Raw genomic sequence first — 20512 nt, forward strand, 5'->3', positions numbered from 1 at the left:
TGATTTGCAATCGCAAACAAAATGAATGTAATTGCGGTCATTGTCGTGTCAAATCCTTCAAATACAAATGTATCAACCTCTTCTTGCACACCATTTTCATCAATTTGTTGATTTTGTTCTGCCATCAGAAGTGTATCCAGCATAGCATATCTCTTTTTACTATAAGCAGAGTCTTCTTCCTCGTTCGAATTTGTTTTGTTTTGATTCAAAACGAATGCTTTTCTTTTTGTTGCAATAACACCGCCGGTAAATGCATGCACCTGCTCAGTTAACTTTTTTACTTTTGAACCATTTCCAAACAAATTGAAAGTCAAATCAAGTAAGTACCAGGGCACTGCCACACGTTCTACTAGATATTTCCCAATTCTATCGATTTTACTTCGATAATCATCAAGTTCGTCGATTTTTGACAACTTTACACCCATCGCCGATTCTATTTATAATTGTGATATTTATTTTAATCTTTGAATTTTTGCTCTTAATCTGTTTAATATTTATAATAAGAATAGGAAAATTGAAAATTCCTTACGGCAAATCGCATTTAATGTGAATCTGGAGATCAATTTTTGTAAATGAGTGCCTTCGGGTTTGTTGATTTCATTTTCCCGAATTTCTCTCAATAGAATTTCCGTTTGTTCACTGTAATAAAAAATTGATTTACACTTTTGTACCAAACAATACCGAACTGATTCTATTTACTTGAAGGTAGATTGAAACCTCTTTAAAATATTGAAATGAAATGCTGGTGTCAGCAGTTTACGCCGTTCGAGCCATTTTTCACCTGTACTTGTTAGTAGCCCCGTGCCCAGTAAACAATGCAAAAACTTATAGCTTATACTTTTCTCAATATGTTTTGGATTTGTAGCGATTTTCTATTTGTAATTACATAACCAATAGTATTTTATTCATTAAACTTGCGTAAACATTATTTATTTACCAAATATTATTACCTCGAACGAATCAGCTGAATAAATGTTACATACTAGGAGTCCAAATGTCCAATAAAGATAACCTCTTGGAAATTGTTTACAAAGTTTGCTTCCCATTTCATAGAAACTTTCTAAAAAAGACAGTAGACCGGAATTAGCACTAGCATTCTTAGAAAAAATCATCAATAACTCACGCTGAGAAGTCAATAAGAAATTTGTTGACCCAATAATTGGATACATCGGTGGACTTTGTGCTGATTTGGCAAGATTATACGTAGTAAATCGTTTTACTAAGAAGTCTAACAACACCAAAATTGCTGCGATTGAACACAAAATCATCGCCACCGCACAAATCATCTTAATACGAACAATAATTAACTTGCAAAACAATCTACTAGTTCAAAGTGATAAAAACGTACTGTGGCCGCGACCGACACTTACAACGATTTATATTGCTAAGTGCATTGAGAATAATGACGCAGTTGAAGTGTATTACATACAAAATGTTTATATTAAAAATGTTAAAACCGGAATTTATCTTTAGGAAATGAATTATAAGAAATAGTAAGATTGATCAACTTGTTTAACTCAGAAATGTTCAGTGTATTTTCAAGTACCTTTCATTAAATTAAATATAAGTTAGTTTTATTCAAAACTCAGTTGCGTACACATCTTTGTGATTTGTTGATATTTTTTGTGCAAAACTATCCAAGGTGAACCAATCACTGATTGGCAATCAGTAAGACCCTGTGTGGCATCCATACGGACCAGCAAGTGAGGGCAACAATATTTGTGTCTAGAACGTATGGCCGCAAATTTAAACTTCTATTTCAGTATTTTGCAGCAAAATCCACTTGATAGTATGATCTGCAGATCTGAAAAAACATTTGCACTTATTATCCGAGCCTGAACCGAGAAATTTTTTGAGTTTTATAATTTAAAAATGATCATCTATGGCAAATATATGGCTACATAGCCTGTTTTCGATAAATTTTATTTCTTGCACTTAAAACGAAAGGAATAAAAACGGCAAAAAAATGTGTGATTTTCTGATTGATGACTTTATTTTATTTTCTTCTTGCATAGCAAATCTATGATTTTACTATTGCACTAAAAATGAAGAATATGTGCTTTAGCCGTATTATTTGCGTTTTTTCGTTCATTTAAAACTGTTTTTTTTTTGTAATTTTCCAAGGCGCCAATTTAAATTTGTAAAATGCTTTTTTTTTAAATAAATACTGGGAATTCTTCGATAAGAATGTTTTGGAAAAAAGGAAAAAAAACAAATGTTATAGTAATTTATGTTAATTATTTGATCACTACTTTCAACCGTTTATCATAATGGTTTGCTAATATTTTTTTAATGATTTTTCTATTTCGTCTGTAAAAATTGTACGTTTTTAAATCACGTAGCAAATGTCTGGTAGTGAAAATGTTCAGTAAACAAGATTCACATTTTTAGATTTTGGCAACGCCGTTCATTTCGCTATGACAGGTAGGTGCACGTAAAAGGTCTCCATATTGTGAGAGGGCTTCACGAAGCGATCGTGATACTTCAATAGATGTGGTTGTAGTACAGTCGACAAGTAGTGGAAACAGTCCAATCAAATGATCCCAAGCAACTTTGTCCACTAAATTGAAAAATATGAAAAATAATGATAATTTTATATTCCAAAAGAAATAACATTCTTTTCTGCAGTGAAAAATCAAAAGCAATGCTTACATTTAGCCGGTGGTGATTTCTTCATTGAGATAATCAATGTGGCGATTGCCTTCATAACGAATGAGATTTCGGACAAACGATACTTGGGCAATGAGTTTTTTGTACATTGTTTTTCATCTTCGGTGAATTTTCTGAGAACCTCTTCAAAACGCTTCAGCAATGCTGTGATCGCCAAATGACCAACACCTTCCATTGTATCATTTGAATTCGTTGTGTTATTATTTAAAGCACTTGTATCCTTATTTTCATTCGATACAACCGTATCACACAAATCGTTCAGCAGTGAGAATTGAAGCAATGTTTCAAAGCATGTCTTTGCAAATTCTTCACGCAATTTAAGTTCAGCGTCATAGACACTGTTTCGAGCTGTGGCCGAATGAATTGATCCTTTATTCAAAATTGTCACAATATCCAAGACGAATTGATGCGGTATGTGTTCAGCATATGGTAAAATTTCATCGCGTAACATTTCAATGACCTGACAATCGATGGTCTCGTCCAACACGATTTCGTCAATGCCACGATCTTCGATTGTACACACACTTGATGGGAATAAAAATTTATCCAATGTTTCGGACAGTGTTGGCCAAACATCAGCAAATGATTCGGGATATTCTCTGGCTGTAGGCAAACCAACGTGACAAACTGATAGCAAACTTTCAATGGCCAATTTCCATGTGCTTGATGCCATACATTTATATTTCATTGCTAATGGAATCTTTAATGTGTTTATTATCTCCAATAGTATTTGCTTTTCAATCACAACCGAATCACTGGCACACTCAATATAGATTTTTACTGCAACATTTAAAGCCTTCTCACCAAATGGGATGTAATTCATGCTGACCCATTCGATTGTCGAATGATTTTGATTATGCTGATGTTGATTTCGAATCGATTTATAAGGCCTAAACACGAACACACAAAAACATTTGAATTAGTTTGGCTGAAACTTGGTTTAAAAGAAAAGATCAATATTTACCTAGTTTCAAGGCGATCGAATGTTGGTGGCACACAGGCAAATCTACTGAAATTTAATAGCTGACTAAAAATAATTGCAATCATTGGTTTCAATGGGGATGCAGGAGGTAGAACTTCTTTACACAAAATATCCATACAGTCTAGCACACTATCGTGCAGTGGTGTCAATAGTGAATCTGATATCGTTGACATTATGTACGGAGTTGAATCTGAATGAACCGGAACAGCCACCGCATTCATTAAGACCGTACATAATTGCTGTAGATCGTCTTCGGTAAATCTATAGCAGAGAAGAACGAGAAGAAGAAGAAAAGATTTTGTTAGTTATTTCGCGACGAAAAATTCAAATTACATTTGGCGAGGTTATTCCTGCTTCAGCCTTATTTCATTGTTATTGTTGCCGAAGCTGGCACAAGCCAGCCAAATATAAAAACACTACCCCATATTACCTATGCTTAATGTGTTGAAACAATGGGGGAAATATTTGAATCAATGCAGTCAAATAAGCTTGACTTGGAATGAAAATGTCAACATCATTTTTATCGCCAGTTAGTCCAGCTGTTGGCGGTTTTGTGCTCTCACTACCAATTGTTAGCCAAACTTTCCAAGCAATCTGCGAGCAAAAACAAAATGTAAATTTTAAAATTGCACAAAAAGAATCGCTTTTTTCCGAATTTTGGCTTACATTCCAAATGTCCATATTTTCCGTGCTATTAATATCGATTTCTTCAATTGGCAACTGTTTTTCGACATCATCGTCGCGTTCGTTGTTCGATTTATTATATAAAATTTCCTGGAACGATTTTAAAGCGGCTAACGAGACCTCATTGCTTTTGCTGAGTGCGGCATTTTCAATGAATTCCAACAACAATGACCACGCCCGTATAAAATCACCTAATGTTTGTAGCATATGTCGTTTGGTATTAAATACACGCGATACTCCTGACAGTGTTAACACTTGCGTTTCGGCCCATTGCTTTTGAGCCGTATTACGTGAATGATGAATTAAAATATTCCCAGTGGTATCGACTTTTTCACTGCTTGCCGAACTCGACAAACTTCTCACTTTATCCAATAATGGAAATAAAACTTGCCACAAAACGGATTGCCATGTCGGTGGCATTAGCAGATTACCATGCGCCGAAACAGTTGAAAATAGCGTTTGTCCAGCGGATTTGCGTACAGCTGGTCGTGAATCAACACATAAATCGCCTAGACGAGCAAATAAACACATCCATAATTTGTCGAAATGTGGAATATTCAATGTGCCAGGGAAATCGGGTAATACTGTTTGATCTTCGGAAACAGTTAGCGATAGTTTATCCTGATTTTGATTGAAATAGTCGGAAATGTTCCACTGAAAAATGAAAAGAAAAAATGAAATTTTTTATTGATATTGAAATTTGAAAAATGATTGAAAAAAGAAAACTAACCATTAAACCGACAGCCGTCAAAGAAATATTCAATTCTTGCATTTGAGATCCGAATTTAGCGGCTGTATTCACACATAATGGCAAACATCGCCAAGGCATGACAGGCAAAAAATCGGTCACAACCAACTGTAAACACTGGAATGCAATTCGAATCAATGCTTCACCATGGCGATCGTTAACCGCTCCAATAATTCCCAATACCAGCGGCCAGCCATGCGTCAATGTTTCACCGGCCCCATTTAATATTTGTAAAACACATTCTAATTGTCGTTGTCGTACATCACCATGTGGTACTGACGACAATTCAGCCAACGGATTCAATAGCAAAGTTTGCAAAGACTATTTGTGAAAAGAATAAATAATTTGAACAAAAAAAATCGTTTTTAAATTATTCTGTTCCAACTGTGTTTTATATTTATACTTACCATATTATCCTTGAGTGGTGTTTCGTATTTATATTGCAGTGCAGCTTTTACGAGATACGTTACTGCTTCAACGCCCCATTCACGCATTCTAATATGTGGATGTTGGCAAACTTCCAGCAGATGATTTGTCAATGGACGCCAAAGTACTTCAATACGAGGTAGATTCACTAAACCTGTTTCCAATAGCTTTGCAACAGCAAATAATGATGGTTCCTGCATGAAAAAAAAATAAATTTAAAATTCATCCCTTTTCGCCGCAACAAACAACATTTCATTCGTTTTGTTCCCTTCCAAATAATGTCGCTATTTTCGTACCCGATTTGAATATGCCAGTTCCATTGCTTCTTGTGACAATTTGCACAGTGCATCGATTAAATGGTGTAATGCAACATCGTCCAAGTACTGACTAGACTGGAACAATTGACTCAGCATTTGTGATAGAACTGGTAAATCGGCCATAACTGATGTTGTTATTCCGGCTGTTGTATCGGTGGATAATTTTGGCACAACCTGTAAACTACCGCCAGTCGACGGTTTCAAACCCAAAATCCACACTAAATGTTGAAGAGTTGCGAGTACAATGTGCCAAGATGTACCCAAAATACATCCATGACAATGAGCCAAATGAAGCATTGCACGCATACATTGTAAATTCTTTGCTGTTAACATGACCGGACCTTGTTGAGCACCAATCGGTAGCGATGATGTTGGCAATGGCGTTCCAACCGCTACAACTTGATGACGAAAATCATTTTCACCACATGGTGATGCCATGTATTGATGATTCAAATCTTGACTCGGAGAACGTGAATGAGCTACGGATAAAAAATGGTAATGCAAATATTTATTTCATGTTCGGTATTGCATTTTTTGTAAAACATACTTATAATGCCCGAAAATTGATAGCCCATATTCAATACAGACAGTGCATAATGAGGAGGTAATGATGATCGACAAATTGCTGTTATAAATGCATCTCGCGGTGTTTGAATGTCTGCAAAACAAATAAGGTAAGCTTGGTATATAAGTAAGTTAACATCGATTTTGCGAAAATATTACCTAATGTTCCACAAAGAGCCGCATAGTTTTGCATGGCTTTTAAAACATTTTCCGTAACCGACTCATCGGTCGCAGCATCAATTAAAGGTGTCAAAGCGGCCAAAAGACCACACCAACTTGAATTAACCAACTGACCATGTAATTGCTTTTCCGCTTCGCCTACGCTATCTTTATACGGTGCGGGGTTTTCTTCACCAAGCTATAAATTTGAATGGTAAATATTTTATTTTAAAAACTAAATCCATGTTACTATGAAATTTCGATAAATACTTTCGTTGATTTGGGCCAAATTTGACTAGACAAAAATGACATAGCTTACCTTTGATGGTCCAAGAACAGCCAATGAAATTGATCGAACAATATCTAAAAGGCAAGCATATGCTACCGAAATGCCAAATCCATCGGGTATTGGAGGTGGTTCGACCTTGTCAAGCATCTCCAAGCTATTCAAAAATTACAAAAAAATAAAAACTACCCTTTTTAGCGGCGCATAAAAAACTTACAATGTAGATTTCGATTGTCCGGTTGGAAAAGTGACGACAAGCGGTAGCCACACGCTTCTGAATAAGAACCCAGCTTGTTGTGATGCGCCCGGAACCATTGGCAATGTGCTCATCATAGGTAATGTTTGAGTGGGTGTTGCAATTGCTAGAAGTATTCAAATTGTATGTTTAAAAAAAAGTGTCAAACTCAAAATGAATGATTTCATACCATTAACATTGGTGTTATGTGTTGGTGCAAATAGACTTTGAACGTATGCACCCAATGAATTGATGATGTCTTGAAAAATGTTCGTAGCATGATCTTTTAAATCGTAACATTGACAGAATGACACAAGCAATTCCGGTTGAACGGTCATTTTGTGAATGACTTCAAGTGCCAATGAGCGTTGCCACGACGGTTTATCGGGATCCAAGAATTTTACGATTAACGACAGAAATATTTCGCATTCAGTCACTAAAAGTCGATGATATTTCTGAATTAGAATTGATACGACGCGCAACAAACGCATGCTAATTGGAAAATACGGTTTGTCTAGTGCGACTGGCTGTTGTGGATTTGTCTGAACGACGGTACGATATTTAATATTGGGTGAAAAAAGTTTAATCACAAGAGCACAAACGCGCTCTTTCAACAGGAACGAAAATTCGGGATGATTAAAGAAAACCGATGGAAATGTTGTTAAAACCGTTTCAAGCAGTTCCAATCCAAATGTTCGTGTCATTTCGGTCATGCCAACAAGCCAAAATGGTTGATCAGCATTGACCAGCTGAACTAAGTCTTGAAAAAGTAAAAACGCATCGGCCCCACAAATTTTTAGACCTTTTGGCGCTTGACCCGGTGCTTGTTTTAACTCTTCAATGTTCACCTCTTGCAATGATTGTTCTGCCGATGTTGATGGATCACATTCTTGATCCTCCATAATGACACGCTCAAAAACCAATGAAACTAGCTGCCGTACCGTTGCACCGGCCGTATTTATCGTTGTCGAATCTTTTGTAAAATGCAACCGAAAGCATAGGACAAGCGCTTTGGCCAATGTTTCGCCATGCACGATGCTATTTGTTGTGAGCAACAATGTAACCGTTTGCAAGACTTTAACTTCTTCGGTGCCGTGCTCCATTAACATCCACAATGTATCGGTTATGTAACGGGCACCCTTTTGATCGACTACTTGTTGTGTGATTAATCGTTGCATCATTCCAAGGCAATACTGAAGTGGCATAAAAAAAAAACCATTATGTATGTATGATCCATTTGGGTTCATGAAATAACGATAAAAATAGCAATTTTCATATTGGAGTGATACGAACCTTGATAATTTTCACATCTTTCGATTCACAACCCTGAACTAGAGCATATAAAATTTGATTCACGACATAATAAAGTTGAGTGGATGGAGTCGATGAAGCTGCTTTCAATTTTATTATTGCTTCTTCACATGACTGCAATGGGGAAAAAGAAACGTGAATATGCACAATATGAGCAAAGAAAGAAATGCACAAGAAATTGAAAAACAACTGAGAATCGTATAAAAGTAAGAAAAGTGCCAATTCTTTTTTTTACAAAGAAATTGATATATCATCAGCATATTTTCTATCAGTACGAACCTCTTTGATTTGTGGATATTTTTTCTTTGTTTCGTTGGCCAATATACGGAAATCATTTTGCAAAATTTCCAAAAATTTCTGTACCGCTTCGTTACTTGAAGTGCCGCTTACAAACGACATGATTTCACACTTTTCTTTGTTCTTGGATCGATTTAAAGATTGTCTCACTTACTTTTACTACTTTAAAAAAAACATTGATTTATCTCCGATTTTTAGTCCTTAAAAAATCCTAATTGAATTTGGCTTTTAATTTGTTCGAAACTTGCGATGATTAAGATTGCGACGTGTCTTATTCAGATTTGATAGTCATGCAGAATCCGGAATCGTTAATGTCAATCACTAGTTGTATTTGTTGTTGTAGACAGAAAAAAATCAACTTCACCGATTCGACGAATACAAAACACTACAAATTGAACACGATAGCCGTAAATTTCACAAATTATTGTACACGTAGCGTAAAATGCATAAAAACGAACAAACAATTGAACAAATAATTGGACACACAAAAAAATACAATTATTCTGCAATTCACTCCATTATTGTCTATGCTCAGAATAGTGGATCCATATGGTTTTTGTCATCTCATTCGATTTGCACAGTTTTGCCAGTGCAAATATGGTATTGAATATTTTCACCTCGACTTTGTTGCCAATTAATAATGTTACAGTTTATGGTGTAACACACTTCACGTGAATACATTACAAAAGCACACACGAAATACTTTTTTTATTTTGTTGGTTGAACTATTAAGACGGTTTTTCCCAAGAGCACAATTACTCTAAATATTACAAGAATCAATTGAATTAACTATTATCGATTTCCAAGATAAACACCGCATTTTTTGCTTTTGTGTAACATGCGTTTTATGTTGATATCACAATTTTATTTCGTTTTTGTTGTGATTTGCTCTCTTCTACGAAAACATATTTTGTATACGCGTCCCAATAAAAAAGAAAATAATAAGAGCAAAATTGCTGTCAAAATTTACAATTACATTTGATAAACGTCAGAATGATGTGTCTTGTGCGCACTGCCCATATGACATCTGGATGTCAATGCAACAACTAAAATTGTAAACAAACCAGATTTTCTTATGTGACATTCATTTAATCCAATAGACATGTGAGAGACGATAAACAGATAGACAGAGAAAGATAATATTCGAGAAAGTAAAACGTTTTTTCACTTGAAATTTATTTCGATTTAAACATTATTCAATGAATGTGGGACAGATAAATGTGAATGTAACAAAAATAACTATATATATGGCTTCATTTCTTGGAGAAGAAGCTTAGAATTGATCCTTGTTTCTTGCCATCCTGTGGTGAGATTTTCTTCTTTGTTGTTGCTGCCGTACTTTGATTCATAGTTGGAGCAGGTTTTTTCGGTGGTGGTGCTGTCACTTCGGCCTCTTCTTCTGAACAACTAACCTCCTCCACTTCTTTAACCGTATCTGGAATGGACAAATCATGGAATGCGTTTAATTATTTCACACTTTTTCATAATCAAAAATACTTACTAACGAAACCGTCTTCATCTACGTATGTTTTTGTAATAGTTTTCTTAACTTTAGCGCGATGTTTACCTAAGAGTTGATCAGAAGAAAAGAATGGAAAAAATGGAAATTAATCAATGCGTAATGGATCGGAATGGAAAATGAATCGAAGGAATGGATCAGGAATGGTAGAGTAATGGAATAGTAATTTTTAAGTAAGTATGCCTCGACGTTTACCGCTTGAGCTTCCATTCGGCGTTCCATTGCTTTTCGTTTTTTCCGGTGATGGTGTTTTGTTTTCTTTTTCTTTTTTTACGACTAATTCCTCGTCATCGATGTCCATCGAGCGATCTTTATTGTTCGACGCTTCGTCTTCTTCGGAAGATGAATCGCAAAGTTGCATCAATCGTGAATGTTTTGATTTTTGTTCCAATTTTGGCTTCTTCTTTGTTTGTTTCTTTTCAGTCGCTTTGAAATCATCATTCGAATCTGTGGAAATGAACAAATCCTTTAATAATGTTGAACAAAGACTTTTTTTGACATTTATCAACTTACCGCTTGCATTCGAATGAGGTCTCTTCTGTGTGGCTTTCGTATCGTTTGTTGTATTCACATCAACTGGTTCATCTTTGATTTGAACTTTTTCGACTTTGACTGTTGCATCGGCAACTAATTTGTCCGCCTTACTTGCATTCGACGATGTGGGTTTCGATGCGAAAAATGAAGAGATTGATGATTTTCCTTGTTGTGCCTTCGATGGTGGTTGTTTCTTTTTTGGGCTCGATTGCTTCGGGCTAACTTTTTCCTCTTTTACTTTTGCATCTTTGGAGCTGCTTGCCGAATCAGGTTTGGCCTCTTTCGATTGTGACGCTTTCGATTGGAATGTCCCAAATGGATTGGCTTTTTTGGGTGGTATTACCTCTTTCTTTATCGATTTGTCAACAATGATTGGATTCACTTTGATATTTCGTCTAGCGCTCTTCAATTTCAAACTGACGCTGTTTGGAACGAAACAAAGAAAATCGATAATTGTACCATTCAAAAACGGGATTTCAAAAAGACAATTTAACTTACTATTTGTTCGATGCAGGTTCAGTGATATTCAAACTTTTACCATTTAGACTGCCAATTTCAATACTGTACAATATCTTGGTGAATTTTGGGCACATCTTTTCAACTTTCGATAGATTCTTTTCGGAAACGACCTATATATTCCACAAATGAACATTGAGAAAACAATTAAAATATTGGTCGAGTCTGAAATGAATAAGAATGTTGAAAAAAATGTTTGTCTCACCGTAATAATCACATTGCCATTCAAATCGACACCACGAATCAAGTATTCTTTTGCAATTTTTCTGTCACCCGAGTAGGTTTTGAGCCATTTCTCCAAAATAATCTCACCATCTTTATTTGGCACATTCCAATTATTGGAGATAGTAACAAGACTAACCTGTTGACAATACACAAAATGCATGAATATAGTACAGTAATTTCGTATCATAAGCATAAGACATGAATTTTTCCACAATAAATGTATGACATACAAACCTTTTTGTCAGTGTCGAGTATCAGATGATCGATTTCTTCTAAGCACAATTTTTCCGTTTCGGTGTCCATTCTGATGAAGATTTTGCAAAAAAAAATGTTCTAGAGAACAAACCAAAAACGAATTCAATTTATACAAAGCGTCGTGAATACATTTGACATGTTCACAATACAATATTAGCGCGAGAAGTGTCATTTTCCCGCTTGAATATTGTTTTATTGTCAATGGCTTATTTGCAGTGCCATCTACTGTAAATGTCAAAAACATATTTTCAATCAAACGTTAACCTACCATTTCATTTGAGAAAAATTATGAGAACAAAATTATCATGATTTTATTCATCGCATTAGTTTAGTTAGGCACATACAGACACAAATGAATACATTCAAAATTACATTTTTCCGTTAAAACGATGATAGAGAAATATATCCGTGAACAAAATTTTTTAGACAGCATATAACAATTTAATCAGTTAATAATCTTTTTCTTTTTTTCATCGAGGCTTCTTATCGTCGGATGTGTTCTTCACCTTTGATTGTGAGTAGGGAATTTTATGTTTACGTTTCAGGGTGGATACGGCCAGTTTTAAAACAAAGACACAGATCAATTTAATATACGAAAATGTAATTAATCATTCTCGAGTATCATATGATCGATCTCATTCAAACACATTTTTCATTCTCATTTGTCCAAAAAGCTGAAAAACGAATTTAATATTTAAATGACGTCTTAACATACTACTCGCATTCAAACGTAATTTTTTCACTTTAATTTTGTTTACAGTGAGTGGTTTGTAACGCCATCTGTCGAACATATTCTAACTGAGAATATCTATTGCATTCCATTACATTGAAATTATTTTGAAGTAAAAAAACGACTAGTCAGCATAATAATTTAAAATATGTAATTTATTCATTGAATTAATTGATATTAAAAAAAAAAACAATTGAAAATCAAATAAATTCGAATGTTTAAAAGACAGTACTTGTCTACGTGCTTTAAGTTTTGATAATAAAAACTTTATGGCTACGCGTTAGTTGTTGTTGTTAGTGATGTTTTTGGCACAGTTTCATTTAAATTCTTTCCTTTTGTCTCCTTGAGTATAAAAATACTGAATAAAATGCCATAAAAGCAAACACCAGCACATATCCACGAAACGCCATACAAATGAACCGAATGCATTAATATTGGAAATGTCTTGAGTGAAATGAATGCGAATATGCTGTTGGATAGCATGCAAAGCATTGAGCCGAATGTCCGCACCTGTGAAATTAAAAATTCATCATCAAAATTCATTTCGGTGAACGAAAGAAGTGAAATGAGCGAAGGAGTAGACGAAGAAAACACAGCGAACAATTGCAAACAAAAATTAATAAAAAAAATGTCACATTTTTCATATAATCCGTCAAAATGATTATTTTTTCTTCTGCTCCGTTTCACGTACCTCAGCCGGTAGAATTTCACACAAAACTATAAATGGCAACGGTAGAATTCCAAAGCATGAGATGAAAACGAACACCGAAAAGCTAATCAATGGAATCCAATTAAATGCACTTAAATCGCAACCATGTTCGTTCAGATATGAATAAATTCCCAACGACATAAGTCCAATGAATGCACCAGATGTTGAAAATATTAGCAACGTTTTACGGCCAATGCGATCCACTAACAGCGTTGAGCCCCACACACCGAGTATTTGAATGCCAGCTACAATAATTGATGAAACATTTGGATCCATGGTAGAGCCAGACTCTTTGAAAATATTTGCTGTATAATTTATCATGGCAAATGTGCCAGAAAACAAATTAATAGCGGTCAATGAGAAACCAATTAAAATCGCTTTAATCGCATTCCATTTAACTGTAAATGTAAATGACATAAACAAAAAAATAGATTATTTTCTATCATAGATCTGCACCAAATAAAAAATTATTATCGTTTGAACAATTTGAATAAATAGCAAAATTGTGGCAAATATTTGGAACAAGGGCACAACTTTTTACATTCGTTACAAAGTTTTTACTTACAAACGTTTTTGAATACATTTTTGCGATATCGTTCATTTTGATTCAAACGTTCATGCACTGATTGTAGAATTTCGGTAAATTCGGTATCGATTTGCGTGCAACGTGTTCGTTCTTTACAACAGCAGTCCCGGTAAAAGCTTAGTGAATATTTTGCTTTCTATAGCAATACAGTTGGCAGCGCACAGCAACAAAAATAAAATGAAAAGAAAGAGAAATTTTATATAAAAAAATGCGATTGCATAACACATTTTTTTCTCGAATGATGATATTTTACATCAAAATGTTTGCGTTCTATAAAGTATTGTGGAGTTTCCGGGAAAAAAATAAATGAAGCAAAAAACACTATCGGAAGTGGTAAAAAGATTTTTGGCACCAGATAGTATGATAAATATGTTCCAGCGATGAAACCAAATAAAATACCAATCGTTACGTTCAGCATTAACAACGAAGCCAGTCGCCCCCGAATTCTGCGTTGTTTTTTAAAATGACAAAAATCCATGACGGTTATATTTAATTAAATCACAGCGCATCACCATGACAATGTGCATGTGGTGATGTTAAACAAGTCAGATTGTACTCACCTTTGATCAGCAACCTCAGCCACAAATAATGGCAAACAAATGTACATACCACCACCTATCGCAGAGTCAGGCAAATTGATAATCGCGATAAAAGAAAATAATAAACGTATTAGTCATGACTACTTTTCTCGACTAATTAGCCATAATCATTCTCAGTAAATCACTGGCTTGACTAATTAGTTGTTATCAAAAGAACATTATTTAATCGTAAAGATTTGATGGCCTAAAGTTTGGACACTATAATACGATACTAACGTTATTTAAATAAAGTTTTAAAAAATAATAATCAAGTTTTTTTACTAAAGCCGGACTCTGACCTGTCGCACCAGCGAATATTCGTCCAATGTATAAATCCACCGCATTATGTCCGTACAATACCAGCAACCAAAACAGCTGGAAGCAATCATAAAATTATGGTAAAGATTAAAATCATGGTTATTTTGATTCGATAAATAAAATATAATGCATGTAGTATGACACTTATAAAGCGTTTCTCTTTATAAGCCCAAAAATGAGATGATATAAGAGCTTCCAAATATTATGATCATCATTTTAGTACTTAACTATGGAAGAAATTATAATTCATAATCAAAAACAATGATGATCTTAATGACGTACAATGGCACCATACCCCATTGGTCGTTAAATACACCTGACGCATTTTGAAATGTGTCGAAGAGACAAACAATCCGAATTGCTACATTTAAATCCTATTAGTTTGAAAGCTGTTAAATCGAGGGCGAAAGAATTCGGTTGAAATGACCATTTGACAAGCGATAAATTGCTTTTGTGTCTAAACTATACGTTAACTTATCCCTTCTTTTCTGTTATTTTTACGTTTTCTCCCGTGTGGACTTTATATACTACATAACTTTTCGTATGCCATTTGAATAAATGTACGAAAAAGACGTATGCTTTCCAATGTCTGTTTGGGATATGTTGGAAACAAATGTAGCGATGCAATTTCAAAAGTGTTTCGTTTCAAATATGAAACAATCAAACAGAATTCTTTTTAAAAAGCATTTGAAGGAATGGATTCAAAAAGTATTAGATAAAACGAGACTTTTTTCTAGCATTTTTTTTAGTTACTTAACACAGACTCATGTTTACTACAATATAACATCATTTTCGGCCATGTTCACTTCATACGATAAAAAAAATTATCATGACCTCCAAAAAAATGAAAAAAATTTCTCTTTAATATCCTATTTTAATTGTTATATCACAATAAAATAAAATCATCTGCATTTTCCCACGAAATTGTTTTCAATTTTGACACGAGTTCTCAATGGTATTTATTTAACATATCCGTTACGGAAAATCTCATGAATGCTCATATATATTTTTTCAGTTGCAAAACAATAACCAAAATTCAACACTATTCAATGTTTATGTAAACTTTATTATTGCCCATTTAATTTTTTTGCTGCGTTGGTCACGAGTTTTTTCTCCACACATTTTTTAATCAAATTGGTTTTTCAATGTACCACAGTGCATATTGTGGTGTAGACAATTATTGTTGGGATGCTTGAAGTGAATTTTTGGTATGTTTAATAAAGTGGAAAAAAAACCGTTCCAAAAGCCAATGTTCTGGATGCAATGCATCCGCTTATTGCCATTACTTCCACGAATGATGACTTTATCCGTATCCGTAGTGGATAAGGATATACTTTTTAGTCGCGTACATCAAATTAACCCTGGAAGATGGCGGATATGGAATCTAAATTTTTTTTTGAAGTTTTTGACATTAACTATTAAACTTTTTGAAATTGTTCTTATTCATTCCGCTGAATTGATGTTGTTTTGCAGTCCATTATTGTAAACGTTTTGGAAATTTTTTGAATATCTGGAAATTTAAATCGTTTTTGCAGAAATACCAAATATTTATCTTAGAGCTGAGACCCATTCACATATTTTCATGGATACGGATAATTATTTTATCCATGAAAGTAGAAATACTGACGAATATATTGAGACTTTTTTACGGATACCGATCCAACGGACGTGCAATTCATTCATATTCGAAAGCTGATGCACACGATTAAAATGTATGGATATCTTTATCCGTGGCGGATACGGATAACGTCATCATCCATGGGAATAATGACAGTGGGCCACGTATTTTTGGGGTGTAAAATTAATTTGTAAATGTCAAAAAACTGTTCAATTTCCTACTCATTACGCACATATTTACCGCGCAACCAAACAGATTGTATCGTTTTTTTTACGAATTTACAGCATTAATCGATTACATTTTATCAAGTACAGCTGTTTCAATGCACTCATTGTTGTTTTTATTTCGTGTGATTATGAATCACAAATTTGACAGAATAAAAAATTATAATTGTTATTTATAAAGAGACAATTACGATAGATTATTATTTTTCAATTTTCGCATTTACAAATAATAAAAAAATATTGTTGTTTTTTTGGCTTATCAATTTCATTATGACTTGAAGAGTTCATGCTGATGAAAATCTCGTTTTTTAATCAAAGCAACACAGTGCACACCAGCAACAATGCACTGAACGCGCACATGATAGCTTTATTGTGTTGAACGCATAAAAGTTTGCACATGAAACCACGTCGCTCGAGCAGAAATGATGCAATAAATTTCCATTAAAATTAATCAACCAGTTTCGTGTTAGACCGAGAAATAAAATGAAAAGAAACGAGATAGAGTGGTATGGAAATGTCGAAAATTTCTTGGTTTGTGCATAATATGCACTGCATATACACTTATTAGGTGGCCTGCAGCATTAAAAAAACACTCCGCAAACTCCTTGTGATGATTTGCATTTGGGATACATTTGTATGCGTATTTTTTCTATTCATTCTCAGAATACTCATGATTGCAACACCAAAATCCAACACAATTTGTTTATCGTATCGCCTGGGTTTGGCCAAGTGCCAAAGTAAACGAAATCAAAACTTATATTCAAGAGCAACACGACCGCATGGGAAAAAATATGTCAAGTCATACTTCGTGCGACAGAAAAAAAGTCATGCCGGCTATAGTACGAACACATTGTAGGGAATACCAAAAACAGTACCGCATATTACGATGACGATGAAATTTAATATGCTATTTTACTATCGTGTAGGGGTGCACAATTTACACACACACACAACAAACAAAAAGTAAAAATAGTGCAGACAGAAGTGTTTAGATGCAGTACACTTGCAGATATGAATCTATTTACCAGGTTTGGAAGTGCCAATATACAAAGTGTATTTTTTCGTCCGATATAATTCGATATAGTGCCAAATATACAGTTTCCTAGAATGGCACCAATTGAGAAACAGGATCCAAGCCATGACGCGGATGATAGTGACATTCGTCCAGTATCTAACGGTGAATCGTCGGATTGCAATTTCGGCAGGTTGGGACTCAGCCAACCAATTGCCATGCCATGGCACAGACTAATTATATTCGCTATTTTAAACACATGAAAAAGAGGAAAAAGAAAGCACATTGAATAAATAAACTGTTTTTTTCTTATTTTGTAATTGAATTAATTCAAATGAACACAAACAAAATATTTAGAATGTTTCCCATGACTTTTGCACTGCACAACGCAAAACGTAACAAAAATATAATTAAATGAAATCAGTTGAAAACGAAAATGTATGTAAATTGCACAAAGAAAAAAAGAGCAACATTTTCATTTTTTGCAAATGAAAGCAACTCGACTAAACGCACCAATTATAACAGCCAAGTACTGAAATCGTACGCTATGCATAATGACCGGCTCGTTTTCTTTGAACATACTGGCAACGTGTGTATTTATATTCAGAAGTTAATCAAATTATTTGCGTCCGACGAAATGTCGCTCACAATTCACTAACGAATTACAATTCACATGCAAAATAATTATATTTAGAAAATTGAATTATAAGAACGAACGCCACTGACAACAAACGACAAAAGAAACGAATATAATGACGAACGAAGCGATTTGAACGAAAAACAAAATCGATCTGATGTTGATATCAACGAATAACGAAACTGGCGACCGAACCAAACGAGAACAAAAGCGTTCAATTTTTGATAACGTCCGCGTCGTCGTTCATTCTAAAATCAACTGGCAATTAAGTATCCCGAAATGAATAAATATTTAGCAGTAGACAATATCAGAGCATAGCGGCTAGTCTTCATAATAAAACACGCTTCGATACAACGAAAAAGACCTTAATTTAACGAATCTATAATACACGCACAACAACAAACGAAACTGCTGACGTCTTCAATTTAAAAACGAAGTAATTTTGCATTTTCTTTTCTTTCTCACATTTCATTCATGATGTAAACAGAAGGCGATATTTGTTTGCACTTTTTGATGGGTGAATTAAACATCATAAAACAGATGATATTTAGCACGCGATCAAAACAAATCACAAACACTGATATCGCCGCTACGCTCACATTACAATGTTTTTGGTATGGATTATTGACAAAAATAAAGCAATAATTTCTTAAATATCCAATTCTAAAACTTAGGTCACCGCCAAAGTCGTTGTAAGTTACTTTTACAATTTCGATAAGATTTACAATGTTTGAGTAAATGATATAAAATACTGACGAATCATTTCGAAAACAATCGGCCCGAATAAGATCTCTCTCTCTCTCTCTCTCTCTCTCTCTCTCTCTCTCTCTCTCTCTCTTCCAAATTACGTGCAACTATTGTTGTACAACTTCATATTTGTCACAATTTTGTAGGCCAAATCAATGAGACAGAGATCGGTGCATCTTTACATTAGTAGAACAAGTTATTCAAGCTAAGATAAGATATATTTTTCATGTTTCAAAACAATCCAAAGCTATTTAACATTTGTTCTGCTCTGTTTCAGGTCAGAATTGCCGCCAGTCAATACCGAAATTCGGTGAATGAACCAGGGCTGATTTCATCATCTTTATATTAGACATATAACATACGTAGATCTATCGCAGTAATTGCTATTAGAATGAGCACGCGACAAATATATCAATAAATAATGTCAATAATTATGGGTATCTATGCACTTGGTAATTTAAACCAATACTGGTAGTCCCTGGAATAAATCCACTGAATGCAGTCACAATTCAGCAATCACTTACTGTTCTCGTCGAGTCAATCAACTTTGTTTCTTTCGTTTTGAAATGATTGATATGAGCATACAATAATAATTGAACTTCCGACGAAAAAAAAAACAAACAATGAGAAACTCAAATAAGATCAATACGAATCTTGTTGACCAAAAAAAGCGCAATCGCTGTTCCCCATAAGCTGAAAAATACTGCCCGTCAATAAAGTTCAACAGAAAAGAAGAAAAAAAATTGAAAGTAAAACTTTGTTTGCAACTGGAAATGGGAAAAGAACAAGTTCGATAGCACAAAATGTAGAATTTCATTCATTTTGGATGACGATTACACAAAGAAAAAAAAAATTCCAACCAATTTCATTCGCTCATAGAACTGGTATACTTTTTCTTTCTTATCCGGTAACAATGTTATGTCATTTTAATTAAGCGAAATGATGCTTGTGAACTGTATGTCCAGGCTATGTATGTGTCGGAATTTTGTCGTAAATTTTATTTCAATCAGGAAATGGAATGAGTTTGCTGAAATATTCACTGAAATATTATTCAGCCGATTTCATTTGAAAAGTTATTGAAGTAATTAAGTTATACAATACTTATTATTCTGGAATATGCATGATAGAGCGCAGATGTTTGAGATTAAGATTATTCAAACTATATAAAATTGTCTTTAAAAAAAATGCAAATTTTCATGAACGTTTCATTAAATGCTTTAGTTTTGATAATGCGATAACAATAGCATGTCCATTACTCTATTGATATTGTGATTAGTTTTAATTTATGATTTTTCATAAAAAATAACAAACTGCTTAACCTTTAATGTAAGCAATTAAAATCTTAACATTTGCAATAAGAACTTTTTTGTTTTGATTGATATTGTTACGTGCGTTCGCACTCTCGCAGCGTATCTATCGCAAGCACACTATGTTTAAGAATTTTTCAATGTGCTGTGAAATGCAAATGAAAAGCGCAATTGAGCACTTTCAAAGTGTCTGGAAGAATTTTGCACATAATAAATTTTCTGATGATTGCTTGAATTAAATTGAACATTGTTTTATACACACACACACACACAGAGAGAGAGAGAGAGAGAGAGAGAGAGAGAGAGAGAGAGAGAGAG

General features: G+C 34.2%; 4 protein-coding genes across 4 annotated transcripts in view; all 4 read right to left on the reverse strand.

Moving 5' to 3' along the window:
* Positions 1-1332, reverse strand: part of LOC116340492 (probable cytochrome P450 4ac2) — a 1925-nt gene extending 593 nt beyond the window's left edge. Inside the window, exons 1-5 of the mRNA XM_031767024.1 lie at positions 1124-1332; positions 951-1060; positions 700-872; positions 530-639; positions 1-433 (exon numbers count right to left, since the gene is read on the reverse strand). The exon at positions 1-433 is cut by the window's left edge and continues 593 nt beyond it. Coding sequence (XP_031622884.1) covers positions 1-433; positions 530-639; positions 700-872; positions 951-1060; positions 1124-1286 — 989 coding nt within the window. The 5' untranslated portion in view covers positions 1287-1332. The remainder of the gene's footprint in view (positions 434-529; positions 640-699; positions 873-950; positions 1061-1123) is intronic.
* A 635-nt stretch (positions 1333-1967) lies between these two features.
* Positions 1968-9748, reverse strand: LOC116340490 (protein MON2 homolog). Its single transcript, XM_031767022.1, has 15 exons — positions 8662-9748; positions 8365-8496; positions 7262-8264; positions 7054-7198; positions 6870-6993; positions 6551-6749; positions 6375-6485; positions 5807-6306; positions 5492-5704; positions 5067-5405; positions 4319-4990; positions 4083-4246; positions 3635-3913; positions 2653-3560; positions 1968-2560 (listed from the first exon to the last, which is right to left on the reverse strand). The coding sequence occupies exons 1-15, from the start codon at positions 8779-8781 to the stop codon at positions 2388-2390; spliced, it is 5082 nt and encodes a 1693-aa protein (XP_031622882.1). The 5' UTR covers positions 8782-9748; the 3' UTR covers positions 1968-2387.
* Positions 9749-9821: 73 nt separating this feature from the next.
* On the reverse strand, positions 9822-11876 carry LOC116340491 (DNA polymerase delta subunit 3). Its single transcript, XM_031767023.1, has 7 exons — positions 11708-11876; positions 11454-11609; positions 11231-11361; positions 10712-11154; positions 10394-10645; positions 10181-10246; positions 9822-10114 (listed from the first exon to the last, which is right to left on the reverse strand). Exons 1-7 carry the CDS (start codon positions 11774-11776, stop codon positions 9933-9935), a joined length of 1299 nt encoding a protein of 432 aa, XP_031622883.1. The 5' UTR covers positions 11777-11876; the 3' UTR covers positions 9822-9932.
* A 710-nt stretch (positions 11877-12586) lies between these two features.
* Positions 12587-18387, reverse strand: LOC116340974 (facilitated trehalose transporter Tret1-like). Its single transcript, XM_031767758.1, has 9 exons — positions 18265-18387; positions 18017-18157; positions 17517-17749; positions 14631-14706; positions 14314-14368; positions 14007-14199; positions 13733-13889; positions 13150-13565; positions 12587-12968 (listed from the first exon to the last, which is right to left on the reverse strand). The coding sequence occupies exons 2-9, from the start codon at positions 18081-18083 to the stop codon at positions 12732-12734; spliced, it is 1434 nt and encodes a 477-aa protein (XP_031623618.1). The 5' UTR covers positions 18084-18157; positions 18265-18387; the 3' UTR covers positions 12587-12731.
* Positions 18388-20512: the final 2125 nt, after the last annotated feature.

Source organism: Contarinia nasturtii, unplaced genomic scaffold (genome assembly GCF_009176525.2).
Source record: "Contarinia nasturtii isolate CC-2019 unplaced genomic scaffold, AAFC_CNas_1.1 Cnas_scaffold_695, whole genome shotgun sequence".
In the NCBI taxonomy this organism is placed as follows: Eukaryota; Metazoa; Arthropoda; class Insecta; order Diptera; family Cecidomyiidae; genus Contarinia; species Contarinia nasturtii.